This window comes from Carcharhinus amblyrhynchos, unplaced genomic scaffold, assembly GCF_965287045.1.
Source record: "Carcharhinus amblyrhynchos unplaced genomic scaffold, sCarAmb.v2.hapA scaffold_689, whole genome shotgun sequence".
Lineage (NCBI taxonomy): Eukaryota > Metazoa > Chordata > Chondrichthyes > Carcharhiniformes > Carcharhinidae > Carcharhinus > Carcharhinus amblyrhynchos.
Genome location: NW_027650429.1, coordinates 59,134 through 85,777, shown reverse-complemented (window position 1 = coordinate 85,777; position 26,644 = coordinate 59,134). Strand labels below are relative to the sequence as shown.

The 26,644-nt window shown below is 42.4% G+C and overlaps 3 protein-coding genes across 9 annotated transcripts in view; 1 reads left to right on the top strand and 2 right to left on the bottom strand.

Moving 5' to 3' along the window:
- Positions 1-6: 6 nt before the first annotated feature.
- On the bottom strand, positions 7-10,843 carry mrm2 (mitochondrial rRNA methyltransferase 2). Its single transcript, XM_080184358.1, has 3 exons — positions 10,602-10,843; positions 5,771-6,054; positions 7-2,746 (listed from the first exon to the last, which is right to left on the bottom strand). The coding sequence occupies exons 1-3, from the start codon at positions 10,841-10,843 to the stop codon at positions 2,322-2,324; spliced, it is 951 nt and encodes a 316-aa protein (XP_080040484.1). The 3' UTR covers positions 7-2,321.
- nudt1 (nudix (nucleoside diphosphate linked moiety X)-type motif 1) lies at positions 10,792-16,955 on the top strand. Its single transcript, XM_080184359.1, has 4 exons — positions 10,792-10,870; positions 13,213-13,391; positions 14,416-14,561; positions 15,748-16,955. Exons 2-4 carry the CDS (start codon positions 13,240-13,242, stop codon positions 15,936-15,938), a joined length of 489 nt encoding a protein of 162 aa, XP_080040485.1. The 5' UTR covers positions 10,792-10,870; positions 13,213-13,239; the 3' UTR covers positions 15,939-16,955.
- Positions 16,956-23,628: 6,673 nt separating this feature from the next.
- Positions 23,629-26,644, bottom strand: part of snx8a (sorting nexin 8a) — a 31,191-nt gene continuing 28,175 nt past the window's right edge. For all 7 annotated transcript variants that reach the window (XM_080184351.1, XM_080184352.1, XM_080184349.1 and 4 more), the window contains one exon: positions 23,629-26,576. In XM_080184351.1, coding sequence (XP_080040477.1) covers positions 26,457-26,576 — 120 coding nt within the window. In that variant the 3' untranslated portion in view covers positions 23,629-26,456. The remainder of the gene's footprint in view (positions 26,577-26,644) is intronic.

Genomic DNA, 26,644 nt, shown 5'->3' with positions numbered 1-26,644 from the left:
ACAACCCTGCCACAGCAACCTCTGCAAGACGTGCTGGATCATTGACACGGATGCCGTCATCTCATGTGAGAACACCATCTATCAGGTACACAATACAGCTCAGCCAACATTGTCTACCTGATACACTGCAGGAAAGGATATCCCAAGGCATGGTACATGGGAAGATCATGCAGATGCTACGACAACAGATGAATGAACATTGCTCGACAATCACCAGGCAAGAGTGTTCTCCTCCTGTTGGGGAACATTTCAGCGTTCACAGGCATTCGGCTTCTGATCTTCAGGTAAGCAGTCTCCAAGGCAGCCTTCATGACACACGACAACGCAGAGTCGCTGAGCAGAGACTGATAGGCAAGTTCTGCACACGAGGACGGCCTCAACCGGGATCTTGGATTTCATGTCACACTATCTGTAACACCTGCAACTTGCCTGGACTTGTAAAATCTCACTGTCCTGGCTGGATTCAATATGCATCTCTTTAACCTGTGCTTAACCCTCTCTCCGCTTACACTGCCTGTAACTTTAAGACTTGATTACCTGTAAAGACTCACATTCCAACCATTATTTTGTAAATTGAGTTTGTGTCTTTATACGCCCTATTTGTGAACAGAACTCCCACTTACCTGATGAAAGGGCAGCGCTCCGAAAGCTAGTGGCTTGTGCTACCAAATAAACTTGTTGGACTTTAACCTGGTGTTGTGAGACTTCTTACTAGGCAAGAGGGAACAAACAGTTTTAGCTGTTCTTTTTTAAAACAATACCATGGGATTGTACACCTCCTCCTGGGAGGACAGACATCAATTTAACCTCCCATCTGAAAGGTGGCATATCCAACAGTAAAGTGCTCTCTCAGTATTGCACCAGGAGTATCAGCCAACCTTTAGTGCTCAGATTTCTGGAATGGAATATGAATCCACAATCTTCCTGCTCAAAGATAAGAATGCTATCCACTGAGCCAAGGTGACACCTGGCATGTCAGTGACTCATGCACTTTTAGCATTTAACAACAGGAAAATGCATTTTATACATTTTGTGTACTATTCTGGGAGAGTGTTCCAATAACTATGCACCCAGGCTTTAAATGTTGTCAAGTTATTCAACTACTAAGTCATTACAGCTGAGCTAAATCCTGTCTTGACTTTCTACAATTTGCAACAGAGATCAGTAAGTAATGAATACAGCTTTTATTTCCTCACTCTAGTCCAGGGGCACAACAGCGAATTAACCCACCTCTTAATGCAACTCTGACTGACGTGTCCATAGACCTCAAATTGGCTTCAAATCTATGTACCACACACAAGGAATACCAAACAATGAGCTTTGGTGTATGCCACCACTGAGACAAGGATGCCATTTAAAGGTTACCTGATCATTAGACAAACATTTTATATAGGCTTGAGCCCTTGCTTGGTGAGTAGCAAATATCAAGCAACGAAAAGCATTACAAGGTGTCAGAGTCTACGTCCAATTTTGAAGAGGAGCAGATGAATTCTTCCCACAGCTAGAGCCAATGTTTATCTATTAACCAACATCACTAAAAAAAATCTTCAGTTCATTTATTAATAAAAATAATTCATTTCACAGCTGTTTGTGGGAACTTGCTGCGCACAAATTAGCTGCTGTGTTTCTGAAATCAGCAACTACAATTCAAAAATACTTGGCTGTAAAATGTGAAACACTTTAACATGATTCATTTTGAGTCAGTTGATTGACTACATGCTGGGGGGAGAATCTTTATTCTTGCAAAAGAGAGGGACATATACCCTGTGTTCCTGCAATCTCCTCACAATGAGTTACAGGGCAGCAGTGATCATAAAATGCCAGCTGTAGTTGAGTGGGTACTATTCTCACCTCTCTGTCATGAAATCAGTGGGTTCAAGTTCCATCCTGGAGGCACGAGTACAAAATCTCAGCTTACACTCCATGTAGCACTGAGTCAACATTGCACTGTCAAAACAATAAACCAAGACTTTCTCAGGTGAACCTAAAAGATCCTATTACACCATTTTAAAGAGGAAAGATTCTCCTCCAAGGTTCCACCCAATATTTATTCCTCAATCAACATCACAAAAGCAGGTTATCATCATATTGCTCCTTGTAGGAATTTGTGACTACACTTCCTACATTACAACACTTCAAAAGTACTTCATTGCTATAAACCTTTTTGAGAAGTCCAGTAGTCATGAAAGGCAGTATAAAAATGCATTTTTTCCGCTGACTAGGTGGTGGAGGGATGGGGAGAAAAGGTAAATGAATAAATAGTCCCAAAAACTTTGTTTGCAATGGAAAGTTTCTTGAGCATAAAGAGTCAATCCGAAATGTCAGCTTTTCCTGTAGTACTTTGCTATATAGTAGAGCTCTGATGACTCCTTCCTGCTTGCAGCTGGTTTTAACATCTTCACCTCTCTAAACACTTTGATGAGTTGGCTTTGGATGAGGCGGCTGTTAGTTCCATCCCAGAATTTACAGAGCAAAGTGCCACCGGGACTGAGGACCCTCCTGGCCAGCTCCAGGACACAGAAGCTCAGCTCAGTCATTTGCTGCTGGTCCAGCTGGCGGATCCCACTGGCATTTGGTGCCATGTCACTCAGGATCACCTGCGCCTCTCCCATCGGCAGGGATTCCTGTATTCTTGCTTGAACTGCAGGCTCCAGGAGGTTGGAATTAGGCAGGAAGAGAGCGCCTTCCAGTGGGAGGATGTGTAAAAGGTCAACTCCCACTACAAACCCGACAGGAGCATCCCGATCTGGAGTCAGGGGAAATGAAACGAAAATCATCAATAAACTAGAACGGAGACACATGTTTTAAAACAGGCCCCATTTGTCTGTTTTTCCCAATCCTCTCACAACATTTAATTATTTTCCTTCATCTAAACCCACCTTCATTAACAGGGAACATATTTGTAATGATTTGTTCCTTTAGTTTTACATGCTTTCTTTGAAGGAAAGAATGCAGAGTGTGAGAAATCTGCAAGTTGGCACCTTACCCAATTGACATTCTCAAATGGCACATGGATGCAGGTTAAATTGTGGTTCACTGGGTAGCACACTCATCTGAGTCAAAATGTTGGGGTTTTGACTTACATCCAAGAGACTGAAGCACAAAATCTAGACTGATACTCCAGTGAACACTTTAAAATCACTTATAAACACAAAAGTCATCAAAGACTTACTTTTTCGAAAGACACTCAGGAAAAGTATAGGCGACCTATAGAGGTTTATAAAATGTTGAGAGGAATATATAGGGTGGATTCTCAGAGGCTATTTCCCAGGGCTGAAATGGTCGCTACGAGAGGACACAGGTTTAAGGTACTGGGAAGCAAGTACAGAGGAGATGTTAGGGGAAAGTTTTTCACTGAGAGGGTGGTGAGTGAGTGGAATCGGCTGCCGTCGGTGGTGGTAGAGGCGAACTCACTGGGATCTTTTAAAAGACTTCTGGATGAGTATATGGGATCTAATGGCATTGGAAGTTACAGATAGTTCTATGGCTTGGTAGGCATAGATGTGATCGGCGCAACTTGTGGGCCGTAGGGCCTGTTTGTGCTGTAGTGTTCTATGTTAAAAGCTGGAGCTTTTGATTGAGAAAGAACGATTAAGAAAATTGCAAATTAATGATCCATTCATTCATATTTTCAGCACATTGCCAGAGTCGTCATCTTTCAAATGAGACAAGAAACCCAGGCCCCATCTGTCTTCTCAGATGGATGTAAAAGATCTTGTGGCACTATCCACTGAAGAGGAGGGGAGTTCTTCTACTGTCCCTCAATAACATCTTTAAAAACTAATTTTTTGGTCATAATCACATTGATTCTTGTGGCACCTGAAGTGCACAAATCAGTCATTTTACCTTCAATACAACAGTGACTACACTTCAAAAGGCCTTTCATTGGCTCTAAAAGCACTTTGGAACACTATGCTCATGAAATATTGACATACCACAAGCCCTACAAATACTTTTTTGATTTATTGTCACACAGATTAGTATGCAGTAAAAAGTATGGTTTCTTGTGCACTATACAGACAAAGCATACTGTTCATAGAGAAGGAAATGAGTGCGTGTAGATTGTAACGTTACAGTCATGGCTAAGGTGCAGAAAAATATCAGTTTAATGCAACGTAGGTCCATTCAAAAGTCTGATGACAGCAGGGAAGAAGCTGTTCTTGAGCCAGTTGGTACGTGATCTCAGTCTTTTGTACCTTTTTCCCGATGGAAGAAGGTGTAAGAGAGAATGTCAGGATGCATGGGGTCCCTAATTATGGTGGCTGCTTTGCTGAGACAGTGGGAAGTGTAGACAGTGTCAATGGATGGAGGCTGGTTTACATGATGGATTGGGCTACATTCACGATCTTTTGTAGTTTCTTGCGGTCTTGGTACAGAGCAGGAGCCATACCAAGCTGTGATACAACCAGAAAGAATGCTTTCTATGGTGCATCTGTAAAAGTTGGTGAAAATTGTAGCTGACATGCCCAATTTCCTTAGTCATCTGAGAAAGTAGAAGCGTTGGTGGACTTTTTTAACTATAGTGTTGGCATGGGTGCGGGGTGAGGAGGGGGGGGGCGCCAGAACAGGTTGTTGGTGATCTGGACACCTAAAAGGTTGAAACTCTCGACCATTTTTACTTTATCCCTGTTGACGTAGACAGGGCCACGTTCTCCTTTACACTTCATGAAGTCGATGACAATCTCCTTCGTTTTGTTGACATTGAGGGAGATTATTGTTGCCGCACTGGTATATCAGACTCTGTGTCTCATTCTTGTACCCTAATGATGGGTGTCAGACCCACCGGCCAATAGTCATTAAGGCACACTGTTTGGTTTTTCTTTGGTACTGGAATGATGGTCATCTTCTTGAAGCAGATAGGGACCTCAGATTGTTGTAAAGAGATGTAGAAGATGTCTGCGAATACTCCTGCCAGCTCATGCGCACAGTATCTAAATGCACGTCCGTGCACCCCATCCAGGCCAGTCACTTCGAGAAAGTCTTCGAGAAAGCTGCTCTGACATCTGCAATAGTGGCCTCGGGTACGGATTCATTCAAGGTTTCCAGGGTGGATGACGTGCTCTCGTTGACCTCTTTCTTAAAACAGGTGCAGAATGCATTGAGCTGATCAGGGAGAGGTGCATTGGAGCCAAAGATTTCACATGCCGTCACCTTGTTACCTGTTATGTCCTGCAGACCTTGCCATTGTTGGCAGGGGTCTGTGTGGCTAGTCTGGGCCTCTAACTTGATCTGGTACTGTCTTTGGCATCTTTGATACCAATGCACTTCTGGACCACCTTGTAAATATTAACACAGTCCAGAGGACCTGTGCGGATCTCGGGAAACTGATAACTCCTCCAAATACCACCACACTCCTACAGACCTCTGTAAATACTGACACACTTCTGAGGACCTCTATAAGCAATGGCACACTTCTGGGACCCTCTGAAAGTACTGACACATTCCTGGAAACCCCCTGAAAATATTAATACATCCATGGAAGCCCCTGAAGATACTTACTCACTCCTGGGGATCGCCTACAAATAGTAACACACCCCTTGCTCTAAAATCCAAATGACAGTGCTAGCTATTCATTGCCAAAAAGTTTTATTAAACAGCAGCAGAAATAATGTTAGTAAATCAGCAAATAGATATTTTTAAAATAAAGTGCATTTAAGGCATTTGCAGAAAAAAGTACACACAGTCCCAGATGATCAAGAATTTGATCATCTCGCAGATCCCCAAGGGTTTGCTTCTATCACAAATTTAACTTGAGTTGTATGCCACTCACCGTAACCAGTGGCATTAACCCTGTCAACTGCAACCTGACTCCAGGCACCGGGTGCTGCACCGCAGTCAATCACACTGATCCCGGGCCTCAGGATGTTGTGCTTATCATCAATCTCCAGCAACTTAAATGCGCTCCTACAACGATAGTTCTGTTGTCGGGCTGATTTCACGTATGGGTCGCTCAGTTGCCTTGACAGCCATCTCTGTTCAGCTGGTGTCTTTTTCAGCCGTTCCACTGTTGTGTGAAACAGACAATGCCGGATCCGAGAGATCATATTGCCCTGTCTAATAATGGGAAGAATAAAAATATTTTACAATTTTTAAGCATCATTCGCTTTTCGTCCACTTCTCTCCATAATTTCATAATTTCTCTCTCTGCCTCCCTCCTCCCAGTTCAGATTCCACTCAGCAATAGGTCAAGTGAGACAAAGAGTAGATGATGAATTTATCATAGTAACTTTAACATAGCACCAGTAAAGAGAGGGTTAATTGGGGTTCAGAACTCAATGAGATTTAGGCTGTTTGGATGAGTTATGGTTTGATGGTTATGGTGCTGGGACCAGAGTGCTGGCGAATCGAGTAAAGAGGACTGTAGACAGGGCTTTAAACTAATTGGGGGGGGGGAGGGTGCGAGGGTAGGTGACGTTACGAGGTCTAAAGTTAAGGATAGGGTACAGGTAAGGGAAGAGGCCGAGGATGTCCCAATAATAGAGGGAGTAGGGGGCGTGAGTATAGTTGGTGGCGTTGCGGCAAATAGGGTCCAGGTGAAGGCTGGGATGAAAGCGCTTTATCTGAATGCACGAAGCATTCGGAATAAAGTGGATGAGCTGGTGGCGCAGATCGACACAAATGGATACGATCTGGTGGCCATTACAGAGACATGGCTGCAAGGTGACAGGGACTGGGAGCTGAATGTACAGGGCTATCAAGTGTTTAGGAAGGATAGGCAGGAGGGAAAAGGGGGGGGGTGCGTAGCTCTGCTGATTAAGGATAGCATCAGGGTGGTAGCAAGGGATGACATTGGAGCCAAGGAGCAGAAAGTGGAATCGTTGTGGGTGGAGATTAGGAACAGCAAAGGGAGGAAGATGCTGGTGGGTGTCGTCTATAGGCCCCCGAATAATGATCTGGAGGTGGGGCGGGCTGTTAACGCGCAAATAAGTGCGGCATGCAGGAATGGGACGGCCGTAGTTATGGGGGATTTCAATCTGCATATTGATTGGTCGACCCATGTTGGACGCGGTGGGCTCGAGGAGGAGTTCTTGGAATGCTGTTGGGATAGTTTCCTGGAACAGTGCGTGTTGGAGCCGACGAGGGAGAGAGCTATCTTGGATCTCGTGCTATGTAATGAGGCGGGTAGAATTAGGGACCTTGCGGTGAAGGATTCTCTTGGGGAGAGTGATCATTGTATGGTGGAGTTTCTGGTGCAGATGGAGGAGGAGAAAGAGGGTTCCCGGACACGCGTACTTTGTTTGAATCGAGGGGAGTACGGTAGGATGAGAGAAGAATTGGCGAATGTGGACTGGGGGAGCGCGTTGGAGGGAGGGTCTGCTGAGGAGCAGTGGAGGATCTTTAAGGAGATCTTTCTTGGTGCTCAGCGGAAATTTATTCCGATGGTCAAAAAGGACAGTAGGAGGAGAGGTAATAAGCCGTGGATAACAAAGGAGGTGAAGGAAAGTGTTAAATTAAAAGCGGAGGAATTTAGAGTAGCTAAGAGTAGTGGGCGAGAAGAGGATTGGGAGAGGTTTAAATGTCAACAAAGATTGACAAAGAAGTTGATAAAGAAGGGTAGGAGAAACTATGAAGCTGGGCTAGCGCTTAATATAAAAAAGGATAGCAAGAGTTTTTATAAATATATAAAAAGGAAGAGGCTGGCTAGGGTGAACGTTGGTCCTTTAGAGGATGAGAAAGGGGACCTAGTGGTAGGAGATGGGGATATGGCTAAGGTATTGAATAACTTATTTGTTTTTGTCTTCACGGAGGAGGACGTGAATAATTTGCCGGGTGTTAGTGATGGAAAGGTGGTAGGACTGGAGGGTCTTAATGACATTACTGTCACTAGAGAGGCGGTGCTCGACAGACTGGAGGGGCTGATTGTGGACAAGTCCCCAGGACCGGATGGAATGCATCCGAGGGTTCTGAAAGAAATGGCGGAGGTGATAGTGGATGCCTTGGTGGTTATTTTCCAGACGTCGCTGGATTCCGGGGAAGTGCTGGAAGATTGGAAAACGGCTAATGTTACGCCGTTGTTTAAGAAGGGTGCCAGGCAAAAGGCGGGGAATTATAGGCCGGTTAGTTTAACGTCTGTGGTAGGTAAAATGTTAGAATCCGTCATTAAGGAGGAAATTGCGAGGCATCTTGAAGGCAATTGCTTGATAGAGCGGACGCAGCATGGTTTCATTAAAGGGAAGTTATGTCTGACAAATTTACTGGAGTTCTATGAGGATGTGTCTAGGGCGGTGGATAGAGGAGAGCCGGTGGATGTGGTCTTTCTGGATTTTCAGAAGGCGTTTGACAAAGTGCCTCACAAGAGGTTATTGCAGAAGGTCGAGGGACATGGAGTTGGGGGTAGGGTGTTAGCGTGGATAGAGGATTGGTTGTCAAATAGGAGGCAGAGAGTGGGGGTCAACGGGTGCTATTCGGATTGGCGGATGGTGACTAGTGGAGTGCCCCAGGGGTCGGTGCTGGGGCCTCAGCTTTTTACCATTTATATAGATGATCTGGAGGAGGGAACCGAGTGTAGGGTGTCGAAATTTGCTGATGACACCAAGATTGGGGGAACGGCAAATTGTGCGGAGGGTGTGGAGAGTCTGCAGAAGGATCTAGATAGGCTGGGCGAATGGGCCAGGAAATGGCAAATGGAATTTAATGTTGGCAAGTGTGAGGTGGTCCACTTTGGTAGGAAGAATGGTAGGAAGGACTATTACTTACGTGGCGAAAAACTGCAGCAGGCGACGGTGCAGAAGGACCTCGGGGTCCTTGTGCATGAGTCGCAAAAACCCAGCTTGCAGGTGCAGCAGATGGTCAGGAAGGCGAATGGGATGCTGGCCTTCATAGCGAGGGGGATTGAATATAAAAGTAGGGAGGTCTTGCTGCGGCTGTATAGGGCATTGGTGAGGCCGCAAAGCTGGAGTACTGTGTGCAGTTTTGGGCGCCGCACCTGCGCAAAGATATTTTGGCCTTGGAGGGAGTGCAGAGGAGGTTTACTAGGCTGATGCCGGAGTTGAGGGGGTTGAGCTATGAGGAGAGGCTGAATAAACTAGGTTTGTACTCGTTAGAGTGTAGAAGAATGAGGGGAGATCTCATTGAGACGTATAAGATGATGAATGGGATGGATAGGATAGAGGTGGAGAGACTCTTCCCGCTCAAAAAAGACAGTAGGACTAGGGGGCACAGCCTCAAGATAAAGGGGGGGCGGTTTAGAACGGAGTTGAGGAGGAACTTCTTCACTCAAAGGGTGGTGAATCTCTGGAATTCTCTGCCCGTTGAAGTGGTGGAGGCTGCCTCGCTAAATAATTTTAAGACGCGGGTTGATGGGTTTTTGATAAGAGAGGGGATTAACGGTTATGGGGAGAGGGCGGGAAGGTGGAACTGAGCCACGACAGATCAGCCATGATCTTATTGAATGGTGGGGCAGGCTCGAAAGGCTAGATGGCCTACTCCTGCTCCTATTTCTTATGTTCTTATTATGAATGTGGGAGACCAGCGAGGAGAGAGTGGAGATCAGGGTGCAGAGTGCAGGAATTAGTGAAGCATGGGCAGCAATAGGATTGGAATAGAGCAGAGGTGGTTTCACCATCACTAGTGGTTAAATTTACAGGTTGACCAGATAACAAGTGAGCAATACAGACAACCATTGGCCTTGTAGAAAACATTGTATTTATGTCACCTCCTCTAACACTACAATCTTCCACTCTCGCTACTTTCCTCCAATTCTGGTCTCCTGCATATTGTCAATTTTACTCATTCCAATACTGGTAGTCAAGCTGACTGGTCCCAAGCTCTACAATTCCTTCCATCTCTCTCTTTAATACCCTCCTGAAACCTACCTCTTTGGTCAAGCCTTTGGTTATCTGAACTAACATATTTAAACATGGTGCAAGCCAAAGGGGGGCATTTCATTTCCGGTTGGGCATGTTGCAGCCCTCGGGACTCAATCTTAAATTCGGCAGCTTTAGATTTTAACTTTTCTCCTCCATCTTAAATCCCTTTTTTTTAATATCCCATAGGTGTATTGTCTCAGTGCAAGCCACCCTCCTCTGCCCCTCCCCCAACCACCACCAGGCCATCAGTTTTCTGTTGTCAAAGTTGCTACTTTTTGTTGTATTTTCTACAGTTCTAACACATTCTCTCTCCCTTCAGTTCTGACAGAGTCAAGGGACTCAAAATGTTAACTCTGTTTCTCTCCTAATGGACGCTAGCAGACTGCTGAGTTTTCCCAGCGTCCCCTTCTTGCTTCAAATTCCAGCGTCCGCAGTATTTTACTCACATCTAGTGATGCTCGGTGGTATCACATTCTGTTTGATAATACTCCAGTTAAGCACCTTTGGACGTCCTGTTGCGTTGAACGCCTTCTATAAACCGTCGCCATGCTTCGGGGAAAGGATATGGCTGAGAAGCATTCGGTGACGAGATAAAGAGCTGGAAATAAATCCAGATCACAAATAGGGCCAACACTTTTTTATTATCAAAACAGTATCACAAACAGGGCCTTGGGCAGGCAGTGCGGCACCGAAGCGTTTCTAAAGAACGTGAAGCCCCTCAGAGCTCCAGCCTTAGAAGTAACACATAACTGGCCCCCAGGAAACAAATCCTCACAGCCAAGGTGAACTTACAAAATAATCTCTCCTGAAGCGGCCGCACAGATCTTCTTTTTCAATAAAATGCATTTAAAACGCATGGACTCGGTTTTAAAGTACTGGCGATACAGAAACAAAATCCCTCGCAGAATGGATTTCTCTTTACTTGTTTCCATCCGGTGTGTATAGAGTGTAACTCGCCTGCTGACAATCTCCGGTTCGATGCTCACCGTCGGCAGTCGAGGAAGTTGGAGCAGATCTGGAATCCTCTGTCCCATTGCTGGTGTGAGAGAAAGTGCGAACAGGTACCTGTCCCAGGCTCTGCAATGTAACATCTTTCATTCATCAAAAGCCAGAATGCATACATTGTTTATTCGGTTCCAAGTATCCAGGTGTTTTCACTATTGCTCAGTGCTCCCCACTCAGCGATAAGATTACATTATAACAGTAACTGCCCTTTAGAAAAGTACTTCACTGACAGGAAAAAGAGGTCCTTAAAATCGTAAAAGGCGTTATTGTGAATTATTTATTTTCATATGCTCCCACTTATCCTCTTCCTCACACACTCCATTGCCTTCTAAGTTATAGATTTTTTCACAAAAGGTTGTTGGAACCACACTATTCAAGATGGTGATTGTCATAGCATCAGAGTTTTACACCAGAAAGAGATTCATTGGCCCATTGTGTCTGCATTAGCCATCTAATCCAATTTTGTGGTGCTTGTTCTATTACTTTTGTATGTTTTTTTCTTCATAGAATATCATAGAATCCCAAAGTATAGAAGGAGGCCATTCGGCCCATTGAGCCTGCACCAACCACAATCCCACCCCGGCCCTATCCCCATAACTCCACGCATTTACCCTAGCTAGTCCCCCAGACACTAAGGGGCAATTTAGCACGGCCAACCCACCTAACTCGCACATTTTTGGTAAGTGTGAGGAAACTGGAGCACCTGGAGGAAACTCACACAGACACGGAGAAAATGTGCAAACTCCACACAGACAGTGACCCAAGCTGAGAATCAAACCTGAGTCCCTGGCACTATGAGGCAGCAGTGCAACCACTGTGCTGCCCATTTTGTGTCACAAATAAACTTATATTAACATTTCAATGAAATTACTTGTGAAAATCCCCTAGTCGTCATTCTCCGGTGCCCAATTGAGTACACTGAAGGAGAATTTAGCATTGCCAATGACCTAACCAGCACATCTTTCAGACGGTGGGAGGAAACCCAAGCAGACATAGAGAGAACATACAGACCCCGCACAGACAGTGACTCAAGCCAGGAATTGAACCTGGATCCCTGGTGCTGTGAGGCAGCAGTGCTAACCACTGTGCATGGCATTTCAAGTGTAGATCTCAATGCCGCTTAAATGTTGTGAGGGTTCCCAACCCCATATTAGGAGAGGCACAGTGGTTTGCACTACTGCCTCACAGCACCAGGGAACTGTGTTTAATTCCAGCCTCGGGTTACTGTCTTTGTGAAGTTTGCACTTTCTTCCCACGTCTGCATGGGTTTCCTCCAGGTGCTCAGGTTTCTTCCCGGAGTCCAAAGATGTGCAGGTCAGGTTGACTGGCTATGCTAAATTGCCCCTCAGTGTCAGGGAAATTAGCAGCGTAAATGTGTGGGGTTATGGGAAAAGGGCCTGGTGGGATTGTGGTTAGTGGAGGCTCAATGGGCTGAATGGTTTCTTTCTGTGCTTTAGGGGTTCTATCTATCATCCTTTCAGGCAGTGAGTTCCAGATTCTCACCAGCCTTTGGGTAAAAAAGTTTAAAGTCTATGTCCTTTGATTATTGATCCCTCAACTAAAGGCAAAATGTTCCTCCTATCTACGTATGTCCTTTGTAATTTTGTATACCATGACAAAGTACCCCCTCAACCTTCTCTACTCTAAGGAGAGCAAACCCCAACCTAACCATGCTCTCTTCATAGCTGAAATGCTCCAACCCAGGCAGCGTCCTGGTGAATCTCCTCAGTACCCTTGCTAATGCAATCATATCCTTCTGATAGTTGTAGCGACCAGAACTGCAGATAGTACTCTAGCTGTGGTCTAACAAGCTTTTTATAGCTCTATCATAACCTCCCTACTCTTATATTCTATGCATTAGCTAATAAAGGTAATTATCCTATATGCTTTTTTTTTAAACCATCTGTCCTGCTGCATTCAGGGATCTATGGACATACACCTCAAAGTCCCCCTGGTCCTCTGTAGTTACTAGTGTACACCTTTCATTGTGTATTCAATTGCCTCGTTAGTCCTTCCAAATTGCAGCAAAGTCCCACCCCTCCCTATTTTTGTAACCTCCTACAACCTTCCAAACTCTCTGCATTTCTGAAATCTAGCCTGTTGCACGTACCCAACTCCCTTAGTGCCACCGTTGGTGGCCGTGTCCTAAGCCTCACAATTCCCTCCCCACTTCTGCTTTCTATCGCTTCCTTTGAGATGCTGCTTAAGTCAAACTCCTCAGCTAAGCTTTTGGTCATGGGTCCTATTATCTCCTTGTCTGGTTTGTTGTCAATTTTTTTCCTGATTACATTCCTGTGGTGCATCATAATAGGTTTTAACTTGCTTTATACAGTAAATGCAAGTTATTAAATGGCATATTAAAGAAATTTCACACTCATTTCTTCCTGAGAGCTGTCAGCTGTTGAGAAGACATTGTTGTGGAAAGATGGTCACCACAAAGCTGTTGACTCTTGTGATGGTCCTGAGGCAGCAGAAAATCCTCCTGGGTTTGAAGAAACGAGGGTTTGGAGCCAGCCGCTGGAATGGATTTGGAGGTAAAGTGCAACCTGGAGAAACCATAGAGGAAGGAGCAAAGAGGTAAAACGTGGAGCTTTTTTTTTAATCAGTTTTTCTTTCCTGCTCTCACTGCTGGAAAAGGTGGTTATTCTCAATGGAGCACAATTCCAGCTGCCTTCTTCAAGCCTAGAATGGTGCGTCGTACACTTTACTAAGAAGGCATCACAGCCATGCCCAATCATAATCTGATCCTTGCCTGTGTATTTGTTCCAGCTAAACAATGATCAGGAGTATGGATCACAGCTGATTCCTCCTTTCTAGAGAGGTGTACTCAGCCAAATTGTCATACCTCAGTTCAGATCAAATCAAAAGATTGTAAGATCTTACAGCACAGAAGGAAGCCATCTGCCCACCTTCTGATGAAACTATCCAGACACTATCACTTCCTCTATTTCCCCATAACCTTTATAAGCTTCTTTACAAGGTATTATTCAATTTTTAAGTGTTATTATTGAATTTGCTCCAACACCCTTTCAGGCAATGTATTCCAGATCATTGTGCCTCACTGTCTAAAACTAAAATCTTCACACTTTTTTTTGCTGCTTACTGTCCTCTCGGTGGAAACAGTTTCTCCCTAAACCTCCTTTTAAAGGCCCTCATAATTTTGAATACCTCTGTTAAAGCTCACCTTAACTTCTGTGCTCCAAGGAGAACAACCCTGGCTTTGTCCAGTCTCTCCAGATAACTTAAGTCACTAATTTCTGGTACTGTTCTAGTAAATTTCTTCTGCACCCTCTCTTCCTAAATTGCCGTGTCCAGTAACGGTCACAATATTCTCAATCCATAATGCTTTGGTCTGGTTCAGTCTCATACTACCTTCAACTATAAGGCAGCAGGGGAAGTATTGGTCTTTTGTTAATCTGTGTCAATGAATGCAATCTAGTGCTGTTCAATGGAGCAAAGGTACTGATCAAACATGATCTAATTGAGTGGCAAAACAAGGGGCTGATGGCCTGCTACTGTTTCCTGTGCGCTATCCATCAGAAATGCTTTGCCACAACCACTTTTCAATTTGTGTTTGAAGTTGATGTAATTCCTTCCTCAGAGAATTGTGGGAGGAGAGCAGTCTGACTGTTGAGACTTTGGAAAAAGTTGGACAGATCAAGTTTGAATTTGTCGATGAGAGTGAATTACTGGATGTTCATATATTCCGCACAGATAGTTACCAAGGGGAACCAGAGGAATCGGAAGGTAAATAGCTATGCTTGAAAAATAATTTATTGATTGAAAGGTGCTTCAGGGTATAATGAGCTTGTGTTACAATCCCACCATAGCTTTGTTTCTCTTCGTCCGTACAACCTTCAGATAATGATGGGCAACCTAGGGTAGTGAGTGGATCACATGAGTGGCCCTCCTTCCTCTCAGTGGGCTGCAAGATTGAAATCAGCCTTGTTCACTAATCATGACCTCCTTGAATAAAATTCAATACATTTAATGCATGCCAAATATTTCTCGAGTTGTAGCAGATGCTCAATCATTTGTATATTAATAGAACTATCAACTTCAAAAGGGAAAAACAAAAGAAATATTTACACTTCAATTTTAATAAATTTAAGCAAAGTTAATAAAGTAGGCTTACATTAACACTGCAATGAAATTACTGTGAAAATCCCTTAGTCACCACAGTCTGGTGTCTGTTCGGTTACAATGAGGAGAAATTAGCATGGCCAATGCACTTAACCAGCAAGTCTTCCGGACTGTGGGAGGAAACCACCGCAGACTTGGAGTGTGTGCAAACTCCGCAGGGACAGTGACCCAAGCCGGGAATTGAACCTGGGTGTCTGGCGCTGTGAAGCAGAAGAAATGCTAACCACTGTGGACACAGAGGGAGTGCACGGCTCTCACAGTCAATGCTGTGTGCAGTCAATATACACCTCACCTCACTTGCCCTTGTTCTGTGTGTATCACTCAGTCATAGCAGTTGGAAGAAAAGACTCTTAAATCAGCAGAATTTGGTATTGCTGCATGTGGGCAACAGTCAACCAAAAGTCTTATGATCCACACGCAACACCCAGGTGGGTCATATGTGGCCCCCAAGCTGCCCACCACTGCTCTGAGACATCCACATTCTCCAATTCTGGCCTTGTGTATATCACCAATTTTAATCTCTCCATCATTGGCAGGCATGCCTTCAGCTACCGAGGTCATAAGGTTCCAGAATTCTCTCCCTAAAACTCTCCATCTCGACCTCTTTCTTCCATTAAGGCACTCCTTAAAGCTTACCCCTTTGACCAAACTTCTATTCATCTGGTTCAATGTCAACTTTTGTCTGATTAGGCGCCAGTGAAATGCATTTGCACTGGTACTCACTCAGCTTGTTTCTTGGTTTTGCAATTGTTTTGTATTTGAAAAACACCACCTATTAATTGCTTTTCAGAGATGCGCCCGCAGTGGTTCGACCTGGACAAGATCCCATTTGATGAGATGTGGGCTGATGACATTTACTGGTTCCCTCTGTTGCTTCAGAATAAGAAGTTCAAGGGTCATTTCAAGTTCAAAGGACATAACACTATCCTGGAATACACACTGCAGGAAGTGGATGAGCTGGAAGCTGACAAGGAATCCTGATTGACACTTTGCACTCAGAATGACATGGCTGAGTAGGCATGGGGGCATGGTGAAGAGCTTTAACGAATGTTAAAACACTGGGAACATACAAACCGTTACCGACAATTTTTGTTTGGTGGATGAATTAACTTGTTAATAACTAATTTAACTCAGAGTAAACAACTCCAGTTGGACTTCTCCAGGAGATGTCATCACATCCTTGTGCCTCCAACTGCTCCACCATCACACTCCTGACATTGGTTCCCCAACACTTCCAATTTCCCTTTCTGTATCAATTCATTACTGATTGGATGATTTTTGACTTGTCAGTTAAATAGCCTTTGGCCCAGCTGACACAGACAACAATTTTTCATTTAAGCCACTCATGGTGATTAATCCTAAATTTCAAGGTAATCCAAGCATTTACAATCCTGATCCTAGGTGCGCCGAAATGCTTCAACACAACTATAGGATAATTAAGTGGGGTTGAGACACACACAATTCAAGGATAACACCAATTTTCTGTGGTCCCTAACTCATCCACTCCCACCTGCAGTGATGCATTGTATTTCTTGAACAAACCCAAGAAAATCTCTGCTGCAGTGTATTCTTCCTCCCTTTACAAAGTGAGTTGCATAATTTCAAGCCTTGGACGTAAGTGTAAGCTCATTGCCTCACTGAGATACTTGAGCAACAAACCATGGAGTATGTAGGGATTTGGAGGGCTTGTTACTGGATGTTATTCAGATTCCATGTAAATTGATTAATCCATTTGCTGCGAGATAAAGAATGGGTTTTGTGATTTGTGCCCATGGTCACAAGCAAATTAATTTTCATTTTATAACACTTTTTAAAGGAGAAAACTCCCAAAGTTAGAGTCTTTGTGGAGAGGACAAGGGGGAAATTCTAAGTGTACTCTGAAACTGGTCACTAGATGGTGCACAAGGACAGCTATTCATTAACAATCTAACTCAAAAAGGCAATCTTTTTCTTTATTCTTAAACTGTGCACGTCTCATGCAATAAACTCCAAATCTTATTTACGACTTTCCTCTTTCATCACAAAGATTTAAAGCAGGAAACAAGGTGGGTAACAGCACAATTTCATAAAACAAAACAAACTATTTCACTCACCACAATGGTTTATTTCCTCAGTAACGTGTGTGCCTCTCTTTTGGGTTATCTGACGGAAACCAAAGTTGGATTCAAACTCCCAAAAGGTGTTCACATCACTGCTTTCCATGGCAAGATAAACAACATAGTAAGAAGTCTCACAACACAAGGTTAAAGTCCAATAGGTTTATTTAGCAGCAAACTAGCTTTTGGAGTGCTGCTCCTTCATCAGGTAGTGGGAGTTCTTACCTGACGAAGGAGCAACGCTCCAAAAGCTAGTGGCATTTACTACCAAATAAACCTGTTGAACTTTAAGCTGGTGTTGTGAGACTTCTTACTGTGTTTACCCCAGTCCAACGCCGGCATCTCCACATCAAGATAAATAACTCCAGCAGGAAAGGAGGGTAGGGAGAGAGAAAGGGGTGGTGGAGAATGAGTGGTGCGTACCCTGGCTGAATGATCTGAGGGTCTTGTTCCCTAGAACAAGTAGTGTAGTGAAGAGAGGAAAGGAAAAGGAAAGCAGAAGAGATTAAAGTGCTGATTGCACTCTAGATTTAGGTTTGTGATAATACTGTGCCTTTAAGAAATGGATGTCATGTTTTTGTGTGGGATCTGTTTCAGCAATTATTTTAAATTAGAACTGTTTTGCCTGTATCCAGCTGCCCTTTTGTTACTGCAGCAGCATAATTGTTCCTAATTGCTAGAATGTTTGTTTTTAACCTGAACTAATGCTGTTCTGTTATTTTAGTGTTCGCCTGGAGTTTTGCAGAGTAGGACTTGGTCATATTGATTGACAGAAAATCATGTGATTGGGTGGAACTAGGCTTACACAGAAATCAAGCTTAGATGCTGCTTGGAGTTGTTAGAGAGCAGTTTCTCTCTCTCTCTGGAGTTAGGAGTATGGAATCTGCTGTGAAATAAGTTTCTTTCTCAGAAATTTTGCTGTTTGGGGGTGAATGTCTTTCTGGAGGGGGTTGTATGAGTGTCAGAAAACAGTTGTCTGTCTGGATGTCTGTGTAGAGTATTGAAAGGGTGGAAATCTAGCATCCATGTCAGCATCTGGTTTTGGCGCTAACCCTGAAGAAGGGATTTCTGTTTATCTGACTCTTAAAATTGGATCAATAAAGATATGGATAGCTGTTAAGAATTATACTTTGTCATGTTTAAATATATTTTAATCGGCAAGTTAATTCTTTTTGTTGTAGCCTTTGTTCTTTAAGTTTGTTTTAACAAAAGCTTCCCAGTGGGTCAATTGAATCATACCTGAAGTGGAACAGCTTATGCTCACCTGAATGCCAAAATCAAAAATGGTTGGGGTCTAGGCTAACTTAACATACCTTGGAGTTTCTGATCTGGTCCCTAACAGAGCCAAAACAGCAATTTGTGGACAGGAAGCTTGGGGTTCATGAATCTCCACCCAAATCCACAACACCACTGATCAGTCTGGCCAGGACATTCCCCAATCTTTAACAAAAAAACTGTGCCCGAAACATGCACTTGCAACTCATGTCCTGATGCTGGAGGGACCTAGTCTGTAGGGATCAGGTGCACTCATTACTATAACTACAGGTGGAATTCTACTTGCAATAAAGAGGGAGAACATCTAGAATGCTGCTGGAAAGTATAAGGATCAGGTGAGTAATACTTGTTAGTTCAAAGACTGTTCCTATCCAGATTGATCTTTTGGTTGAAGTACTGGAGAGCCATGGACCTGTAGAACCAATACCAGTGTGTCCTTACAACAGATAATTTGAGGGATGTGAAACAACCATATTACACTTTGATAATTTCCTCTGGTGCTCCATTTCCTCCCACATTCCAAAGATGTGCGGTTAGGTTGATTGGCTATGCTGAATTACTAGTTGGTGGTAGGGGGCCAGCAGAGTAAATAAGTGGGGTTTTGGGGATAGGGCCTGATGGGATTGTGGTCAGCGCAGATTTGATGGACCAGATGCCATCCTTTTGCACCGTAGGGATTCTATGGACTCTAATTCAAGATCAACAATGTATCAAAGAGCAGCTTTTATATCGATTCAAAACTAAACTTTTAACTTGCAGTTCTAGTGGGTGTAGTGAATTGGAAACAATTCAGACTTCCCCCTTCCTTCCTATGGGGAATTAGAAAAATCTGGAAGCAGTTCCTCTCTCAAAGCTTTGACAAAGGGTCATCTGGACTCGATGTCAGTCTTTTCTCTCCTTACAGATGCTGCCAGACCTGAGATTTTCCAGCATTTTCTCTTTTGGTTTCAGATTCCAGCATTCGCAGTCCATTCTAGCCAGGTCTTGCAGTATCCTGCAAGTTTCAATAAGATCCCCCCTCATCCTTCTAAACTCCAAACAGTACAGACCCAGAGTCCTCAACCATTCCTCATACAAGCTCTTCATTCCAGGGATCATTCTTGTGAACCTCCTCTAGACCCTTTCCAAGACCAGCACATCCTTCCTTAGATGTGGGGTCCAAAACTGCTCACAATACTCCAAATGGGATCTGACCAGAGTCTTGTACAGCCTCAGAAGTATATCCCTGCTCTTTTATTCTAGCCCTCTCGACATGAATGCTAACATTGCGTTTGCCTTCGCCTTCCTGCCAACTGAATCTGCATGTTAACCTTAAATCTTAAACAAGACTCCCAAGTCCCTTTGTTTCTGATTTCCTAAGCATTTTCCCCATTTAGAAAATAGCTTAAGCCTCCATTCCTCTTTCCAAAGTGCATAACCTCACTTCCACATTGAATTCCATTTGCCACTTCTTTGCCCACTCTCCTAATCTGTCCAAGTCCTTCTGCAACTCCTCTGCTTCTTCAATACTACCTGTCCTAACTGCAAACTTTGAGGTATTTATCTAATTCCCTTCTTAAAATTACTGTTAAATATGCTTCCACCCCCTTTATGTAGACTACATAAAGGGGGTGGAAGCATATTTAACAGTAACTAGATCATAGTATTCTAGATCACAACAGTATAAACTCATTTCCCTCTAGTTGTAAAATTTTTTTCCAGTTTGGGGTTAATCTTGACATGCATCCTGCCCAGTTATAAAATGGCTGTTCCTAGATGCAATTTAAAGAAGCTTATCTGTTGCTTGCAGATCAGTTGCCATGATATCTCAAGCTGGTTATGACCAGTTGTTTGGGATTAAGGCATCAGTTCCGTTGCATCTTATTCCAGGCTTAAAATCCTCTAATTCTGGTGCCTTACACGTCCCTGATATTCGTTAATTAATTGGCAGCCATGCCTTCTGTTGCCTAGAGCACATGATCTGACATTTCCTTCATTAAACTTCGCTTGCCTCCTTTAATTTCTTAAAATCTACCTCTTTAACCAAACTTTTGATCATTTGTCCTCATGTAGCCTAATTTTGTTTGATAACATTTCTGTGGAGCAGCTTCGTGCACCAAGGTGCTCCACATTAAAAGTCTACATAAATGCAAGTTACCATCAATACATTTGGAAACTGAAGAATGGCAGAGTGTCTACTATTAGCCCCAGCAATCCCTTGGGAAAACTTTCTCTTTTTTGTAGTGCAGAAAGCCACTTGTTAAAGATATCAAATGAATCCTTCCATTTCCTCAAACTCAAATGATTCCTCCTCTTCGTCTGAAACCTTTCCATTCTTTGGGGACTTTTGCCTATAACTCAATTTAAAGAGCACAACAGTAGGAGTTGAGATTGGGATAACTGAACTACTTCCATTGTCAAACACGACGTAGTAAAAAGTCTGACAACACCAGGTTTCAGTCCAACCAATTTATTTGAATACTATAAACACGACGTACTCATAGGCAGCTTTGCAGTTTCCTCACATTCACTGTTTCCAGCCTTCTCCTAGTTCCCCATCTCAATCACCCCAGGGAAAACTGTAGCCTCCCTTGGTTTTAACTCTCACCTCCAACCAACTTCTTTTCTGACACTCGTATGTTAATTGGCTCATTCAGCTCTTTCTCCTTGAAAAATGCCACCAACTTCACCACAGAAAAACACCCTTTGAACCCATTTTTCTTATCCATTTCACTAGTAATTTGCAAAATCCTCCCCTATGTAGGGACAGATATTTTAGTACCCATTTGGTCTTAACAAATAGTTATTAAAAACATTTTTTGAATGAGCAACTGCTTAGAACACAAAAACATAGTTTCAGAGGTCTATATAATTTATTGTCGATAATTTTTATACACAGTAAATATATATTGCAAACCAATGAGTTTGCTTCATATTCTGTATCTAATAATTTGAATGTTAACATAAATGTTATTCAATAAAGTGCAAATATTAAACTCCAACCGATTGAGCAGAGATTGTATATCTTGCCTAAGTATATACTACGTAAATGATCAACACTTAACTCTCCAGATTTGCAAGGAACATTTATATTTCAACATCCTTCTCTATAAACATCTCCTGTGAAACAATTTCCTGAGTCACCAACTCTCCTTCCTTCCTTGCTCCCCCAGGAAAAATGTCTCCATTGCTTCTTTTAAAAAATTGATACTAAAACATGTTATACCTCCCTATCCAGCATGATTGGGAGATCAAAGACCATACATAATTTTTCTAAATTGTCAAAGGAAAAAGGTGTATATGGCTCAGAAAAATACGTGGTCTTACCTTTTTTGCAGAGCTAAAGAATTGAATCGATAAATTTTCTTAAACAAATCTGATTATTTCCATCTGAGGTAATTCTCATTCTCAAACTTATTAATTCTCCATCCCACTGAATACTTCCACTTCTCCCCTCCAATCATAATAAGAGAACACGTTAGGTTCTAAAGGGTTTTTGGGGTGTTGAGTACAGGAACTCCCTGGTCAAACATCCATTCAATTAATTTGTCAGGTCCCTCTGTCAAAAACAATTTAGCTTCAGCCTTAAAACAAAATTCCCCACCACTTCAGTTGGAGATTTCAATTTCTTCAAACATCCAGTTCTGGTGAGGCTGGTTAATTTCTGTCAAGTTAGATATACTTCCTATATGAAAGTATAAATCCTGTCTGAAGAATGGGCCAGAAGTCAGGCAGGCGAACTGGAATTGAATCAAATCACGTCTTAAGAGATAATAGGGCAATTGGTGCCGCTGAGTCTCCAGGTAGAGGGGCGTATTGCTCAAAGTTTATTGGCCATTGTAGAATCTTATATTGGAGTCTTTGATTAACAGGGATTGCATACAGTGACACCACTACTCTCAGCCAGTAGATGATTGGATAATTCCCATCCATCGCATCTGAAGACTGCAAGCTAAATAACTGGAACTGAATTTACGATTTGTTTTATGTAACCAGCCTCCACTCACTGCATTTTGCTGGAGAAGTCACCCTTTTATTGGGAGGCGTCTTGAGTTGTTTGTCCTAGTTCATAAACCCTGTAGACTGTTTGTTGTCACACTGCTTAAGTAGGCTCCACATATTTTCTGTGACCCCACCTCCAACTCATCCACTGATATCAATGGGCTTTGTCACAAACAAAACTGATATTTCAATTTGATTTTTATGCACCTCCCTATCTCAAGGCTTTGTAAGCAATTATATAAAAGGGAAAATATATCTGATATCCCATTCCTGGCATCTCCTGCCAGTTTACTCAAAAATGGAATATTTACTCCTTACTGAGAGCAGCCATTAATTTGGTGATAAAAGGATTACTTTGCACAATCTTAAAATCATCCTGCCAGCACTGGATGGAAATATACAAACAACAAAACATGAAGATCAGCATTCCAGGTTCCTTCATAATCAAGAAATGGTAAAGTAAAAAAAAAATCTAATTTTAGTAATTCCTGGAGGACTTGTGGCTTAATGCTTAGTATATCAAAATCTTTGTCCATATCAAGTTAGTGAGCAATACAATCAGGCACTGAAAGCAGCTGGAAGGATAACTCTCCCCCCATCAACAGCAGTGTAACATTTAATGGATGTTTTGGCTCTGTGTAAAAAGACATGCATTTGTATAAGCCTTTCATGACTGCAGAATATCCCAAAGTATTTTATTGGCAGTTTTCTTTTTGTGTAGTCACTACTATAAGTAATATAGCACACACACACAGCAAACTTCCACAAACAGTAATGAAACAATGACCAGATAATTAAAAAAAAGACACTGCTGATTGAGCAATACATATTAGCCAGAACCCCTCTGCTCTTCCTCAAAATGTAGTGCAAGGGGATTTTTTTTTAAAGTAGAAGTTTATAATAAAAGTTTGATTCAGTATAAGAATAATGGAGTTTCCCTGTTTGTAAAATAAGAAATAAAATTCCCCAAGAACATATCACCCCTCTGACTGTATATCACCCATTTTAAAATGGGCTGCTGGACAGGGCTACATTAGTACAGAACTGAGGAGCAGGTTATTTTCAGCCAGCAAGTATGCAAAATTACCAGAACCTGTGAAATCCTCAGTCATTGGAGAAACACTTGTATTAATCAATGGTTGATAACAATTGTGTAACTGTTAAACCAATTTTTCAGCATTAGCAAAAGGAGTCCAATGACTACTTCTGTGCTGCCCATCTCAATTTCCTGCCAAAAGAAAGGTTCAGCTGTTACCCAGACCAAGGATGTGGCGGTGGTGGCGGGGGGGGGGGGGGGGGGGGGGAACAAAACCCACACATCAGCATTCTGGATGGCAGGGAAGCCGATCAGTTTGGAGTTGGAATAAGGATCATATTGCATGCAATTTTTTTTGTTAAACCGCACATGCAAAAGGTGACATTTTTTGATGAGCAGGAGGTTTCTCAAACCAAAAATCTCAATGAGTTCAATCTTTCTGTGCTTATATTGCAAGCTTTTGTTGTTAGGGACTGCAAAGGGATGGTAAAAAACGAACGGAAAAGTAAAGGCCAAATTTCTATAGTGCTTAAAATGATAGGATATCACAAAGCAGTTTAGACGTGTAATCATTGCTGTGTCGTAGGAAATTTAGTTACAATCCAACATGTTCAAAACTTGGATAATTAAATAAAAGGAATGCTAAAAAAGAGCAACTTCCATATGAAGTTTCAAAATGGTGATTCTTTCTCCCAACCCCCACAGGCAAGGTTTAAAATACAAATAGTTTGTGAAAATGCTGAATGTTTTCTTATGTGAAAGCTAACACCAATAATTATCAGGTGTATATAAATAACGAATGCCTGTGTCTCCAAGTCCTGTGACAAATACATTTGCCTCCTAATCTATAGCAAGCTTAGAGAGTTGATCAACTTTTCTCTCAACACTGAGGGAAATTTGAAGATCACAAGTTTGACCTGATTCCAAACCTATTCAAGATAAAATACAATTACTTCATTTCCCACAAAGTTGACCTTCTAATCCTATCCAAGGCTCTTCATCAACATAACTCACTCCAACACCCACAAGATCTGTTCACTTCCCAAACGTTGACTCCACCATTTCAACCTTTCATCATTGTCAAAAACCCTGGGAATTTGAGCAACAATTATAAACCAGAACAAAAAACACCAAGAGAGAGGGAGTTTACAGCATGGTATCTGTTCCTGTTTTTACAAGGTTTGAGTTCAGGGGACATTGATTGTCCCCATGAAAATATCTCATGATTCATCACAGAATCCTTACAGTGCAAGAGACAATTCGGCACATTGCGCCTGCACTAACAACAATCCCACCCATGCCCTAACTCCGTAACCCCACATATTTATCCTGCTAGTCCCCCGAAGGGCCAATTTAGCATGGTCAGTCCACCTAACCTGCACATCTTTGGAGTGTGGGAGGAAACCAGAGCATCTGGAGGAAACTCAGATGACCCTCAAAGTTAATATAGATTGTAAAAGGTTCTGACAATGTGCTGCACTGTAAGTAACAGCCTCTGTCTGTTACTGCACTTCAAATTGCTGCAATACAGTGATCTGTGGAGACTGGTTAACTTTTCAGGTGAATTTGGTTATTTCCCTTTCTAAAAAAAAAACACTGACCTGTTTTTCCTGCACTTGCTATTTTCATTTATATACCGAGGTATGTCTAATTTAAAAATCATTTAAATTATTTCAGATTTTTAAATAAGTAAATAATCAAATAGCTTTGAGAGGAATTGGCCAATTCCTAACAAGAATTCCAGAAGCCTGAAAAAAACAATTGTAGTTCCACGTATAAACTGGAATTTCCCACTGTGTTCACAGGTGAGCACATCAGCCTCCATCTAAAGTTCTCAGCAGAATCAAAAAGTATTTCAAATATGTGACTTTTAAAGCTGAGCTTCCAGTACACAGCACTGAAGTGAAAATTTATATAATTTCAGAAAAACAAAAAAGAACTCTGCAATTTCTATTTGGCAAGGGGCATTATACAATTATATATAATCTACAGCCAACAATTCCACCTTCTATAGGTCTGTGCAATTTGAAAGAAGAAATCAAGGTGAATTCACTCATGCTAACAAGTCACAACCTTGCTCACAAACAAGATTACAGACATGATTTTGTTTCGCACCTTCAGAAAATGAGAAATTATAGAATGTTAATACAACTGAAAGTTACAATCAAAACAACTATTGAGTGCATTTGCATCAAAATCAGTACAAGTCCACAATGGGGTGCAACAGTCAATACATCTTTAAATTCATGTTGGCTCAGAGTCCAAATGAAGATCCCAGGCTACAGAGAGTGCAGTTGGGAGCAAAAATCAACAAATTCTAAACAGTCCATTTTAAACCCAGGCTCCCATTTGGTTCAAGTGAACTCAAAGCTATAGATATCGCTCATCAGATTTTTCAGCTTTATTTACTGGTTTGAGGAGAGGAAAAAGGAAAAGCTTATACTGTTTAAAAAATGACTGAAATGAGTTCTGCCTCAGCCCCAAGAACCAAACTCCTGATCTGCCCATCAGTCTACAAAAATGCCATGTGGTTCCACTCTGCTACCACTGACCCCTGCAGGATTATAACCATATCAAGAGATCCTCACAATTAACAAGCAGCGCTGCTCAAGCAGGTGATACAATGGTGAATAACATCATTGCTCGTTAGCCTGCACATGTTTCCCAGGGAGTTAGAATTTAGCATGTCAGGGTAATCTGGATCCTAGCTACACTTGAGAGGGGTACTTCTGCCAAAGCTGTTCTCCATCCCCAGTGATGCACTGTGAATAATTTGAGGACCGCTCTAACATTTTCTTAAACCAAACTAAGACAATTGTCCAATTACTTCATGTACTTGTGCTCCCAACTGAATCAAACATTGGCCATAAGTCCACACAGATCAACAAAGGGACTTGATTTCAACAGTCCAAGATCCCTGCATAAACAGCAGTAGATGGCCAACATAAATGAGTTGGCTTTCCAATCACTAACTTTGTACAGCTGAAGTCTGAAGAAGTTTCAACCATACTGTGGATAATGTCCTTTTGTAGGAAACAAATCTGGAATGTTTAATCGAGGAGGAAGAGAAAAAATCTTAATTGTCCATCAAAAATGCAGGGACATCTCAATTCATTGTGGGAAAAAGGAGGTTGGACTCTGCCAATTCCCTGGGGACAGCGGAGGTGACGGCATTCCATTGGGCAAAAGGCCTCCCAGCTTCGGTTTCAAGTCATTCCACACTTCACTCATCTGGAACAGGGGAAAAAGAAACACATAAATCACTAACCTGTAAATATCAATTCAAGTAATGGTAAAAT

Bases quoted from the DNA above. Each gene is read 5' to 3' on its own strand.
- nudt1 (XM_080184359.1), top strand. From the start codon at position 13,240: ATGGTCACCACAAAGCTGTTGACTCTTGTGATGGTCCTGAGGCAGCAG. The intron at 13,392-14,415 runs GTAAAACGTGGA...TTCCTTCCTCAG, and splicing joins ATAGAGGAAGGAGCAAAGAG to AGAATTGTGGGAGGAGAGCA. The intron at 14,562-15,747 runs GTAAATAGCTAT...ATTGCTTTTCAG, and splicing joins GGAACCAGAGGAATCGGAAG to AGATGCGCCCGCAGTGGTTC.
- mrm2 (XM_080184358.1), bottom strand. From the start codon at position 10,843: ATGGGACAGAGGATTCCAGATCTGCTCCAACTTCCTCGACTGCCGACG. The intron at 6,055-10,601 runs GTAAGTTCACCT...TCCCATTATTAG, and splicing joins GCTTCAGGAGAGATTATTTT to ACAGGGCAATATGATCTCTC. The intron at 2,747-5,770 runs GTGAGTGGCATA...CCCTGACTCCAG, and splicing joins GGTTAATGCCACTGGTTACG to ATCGGGATGCTCCTGTCGGG.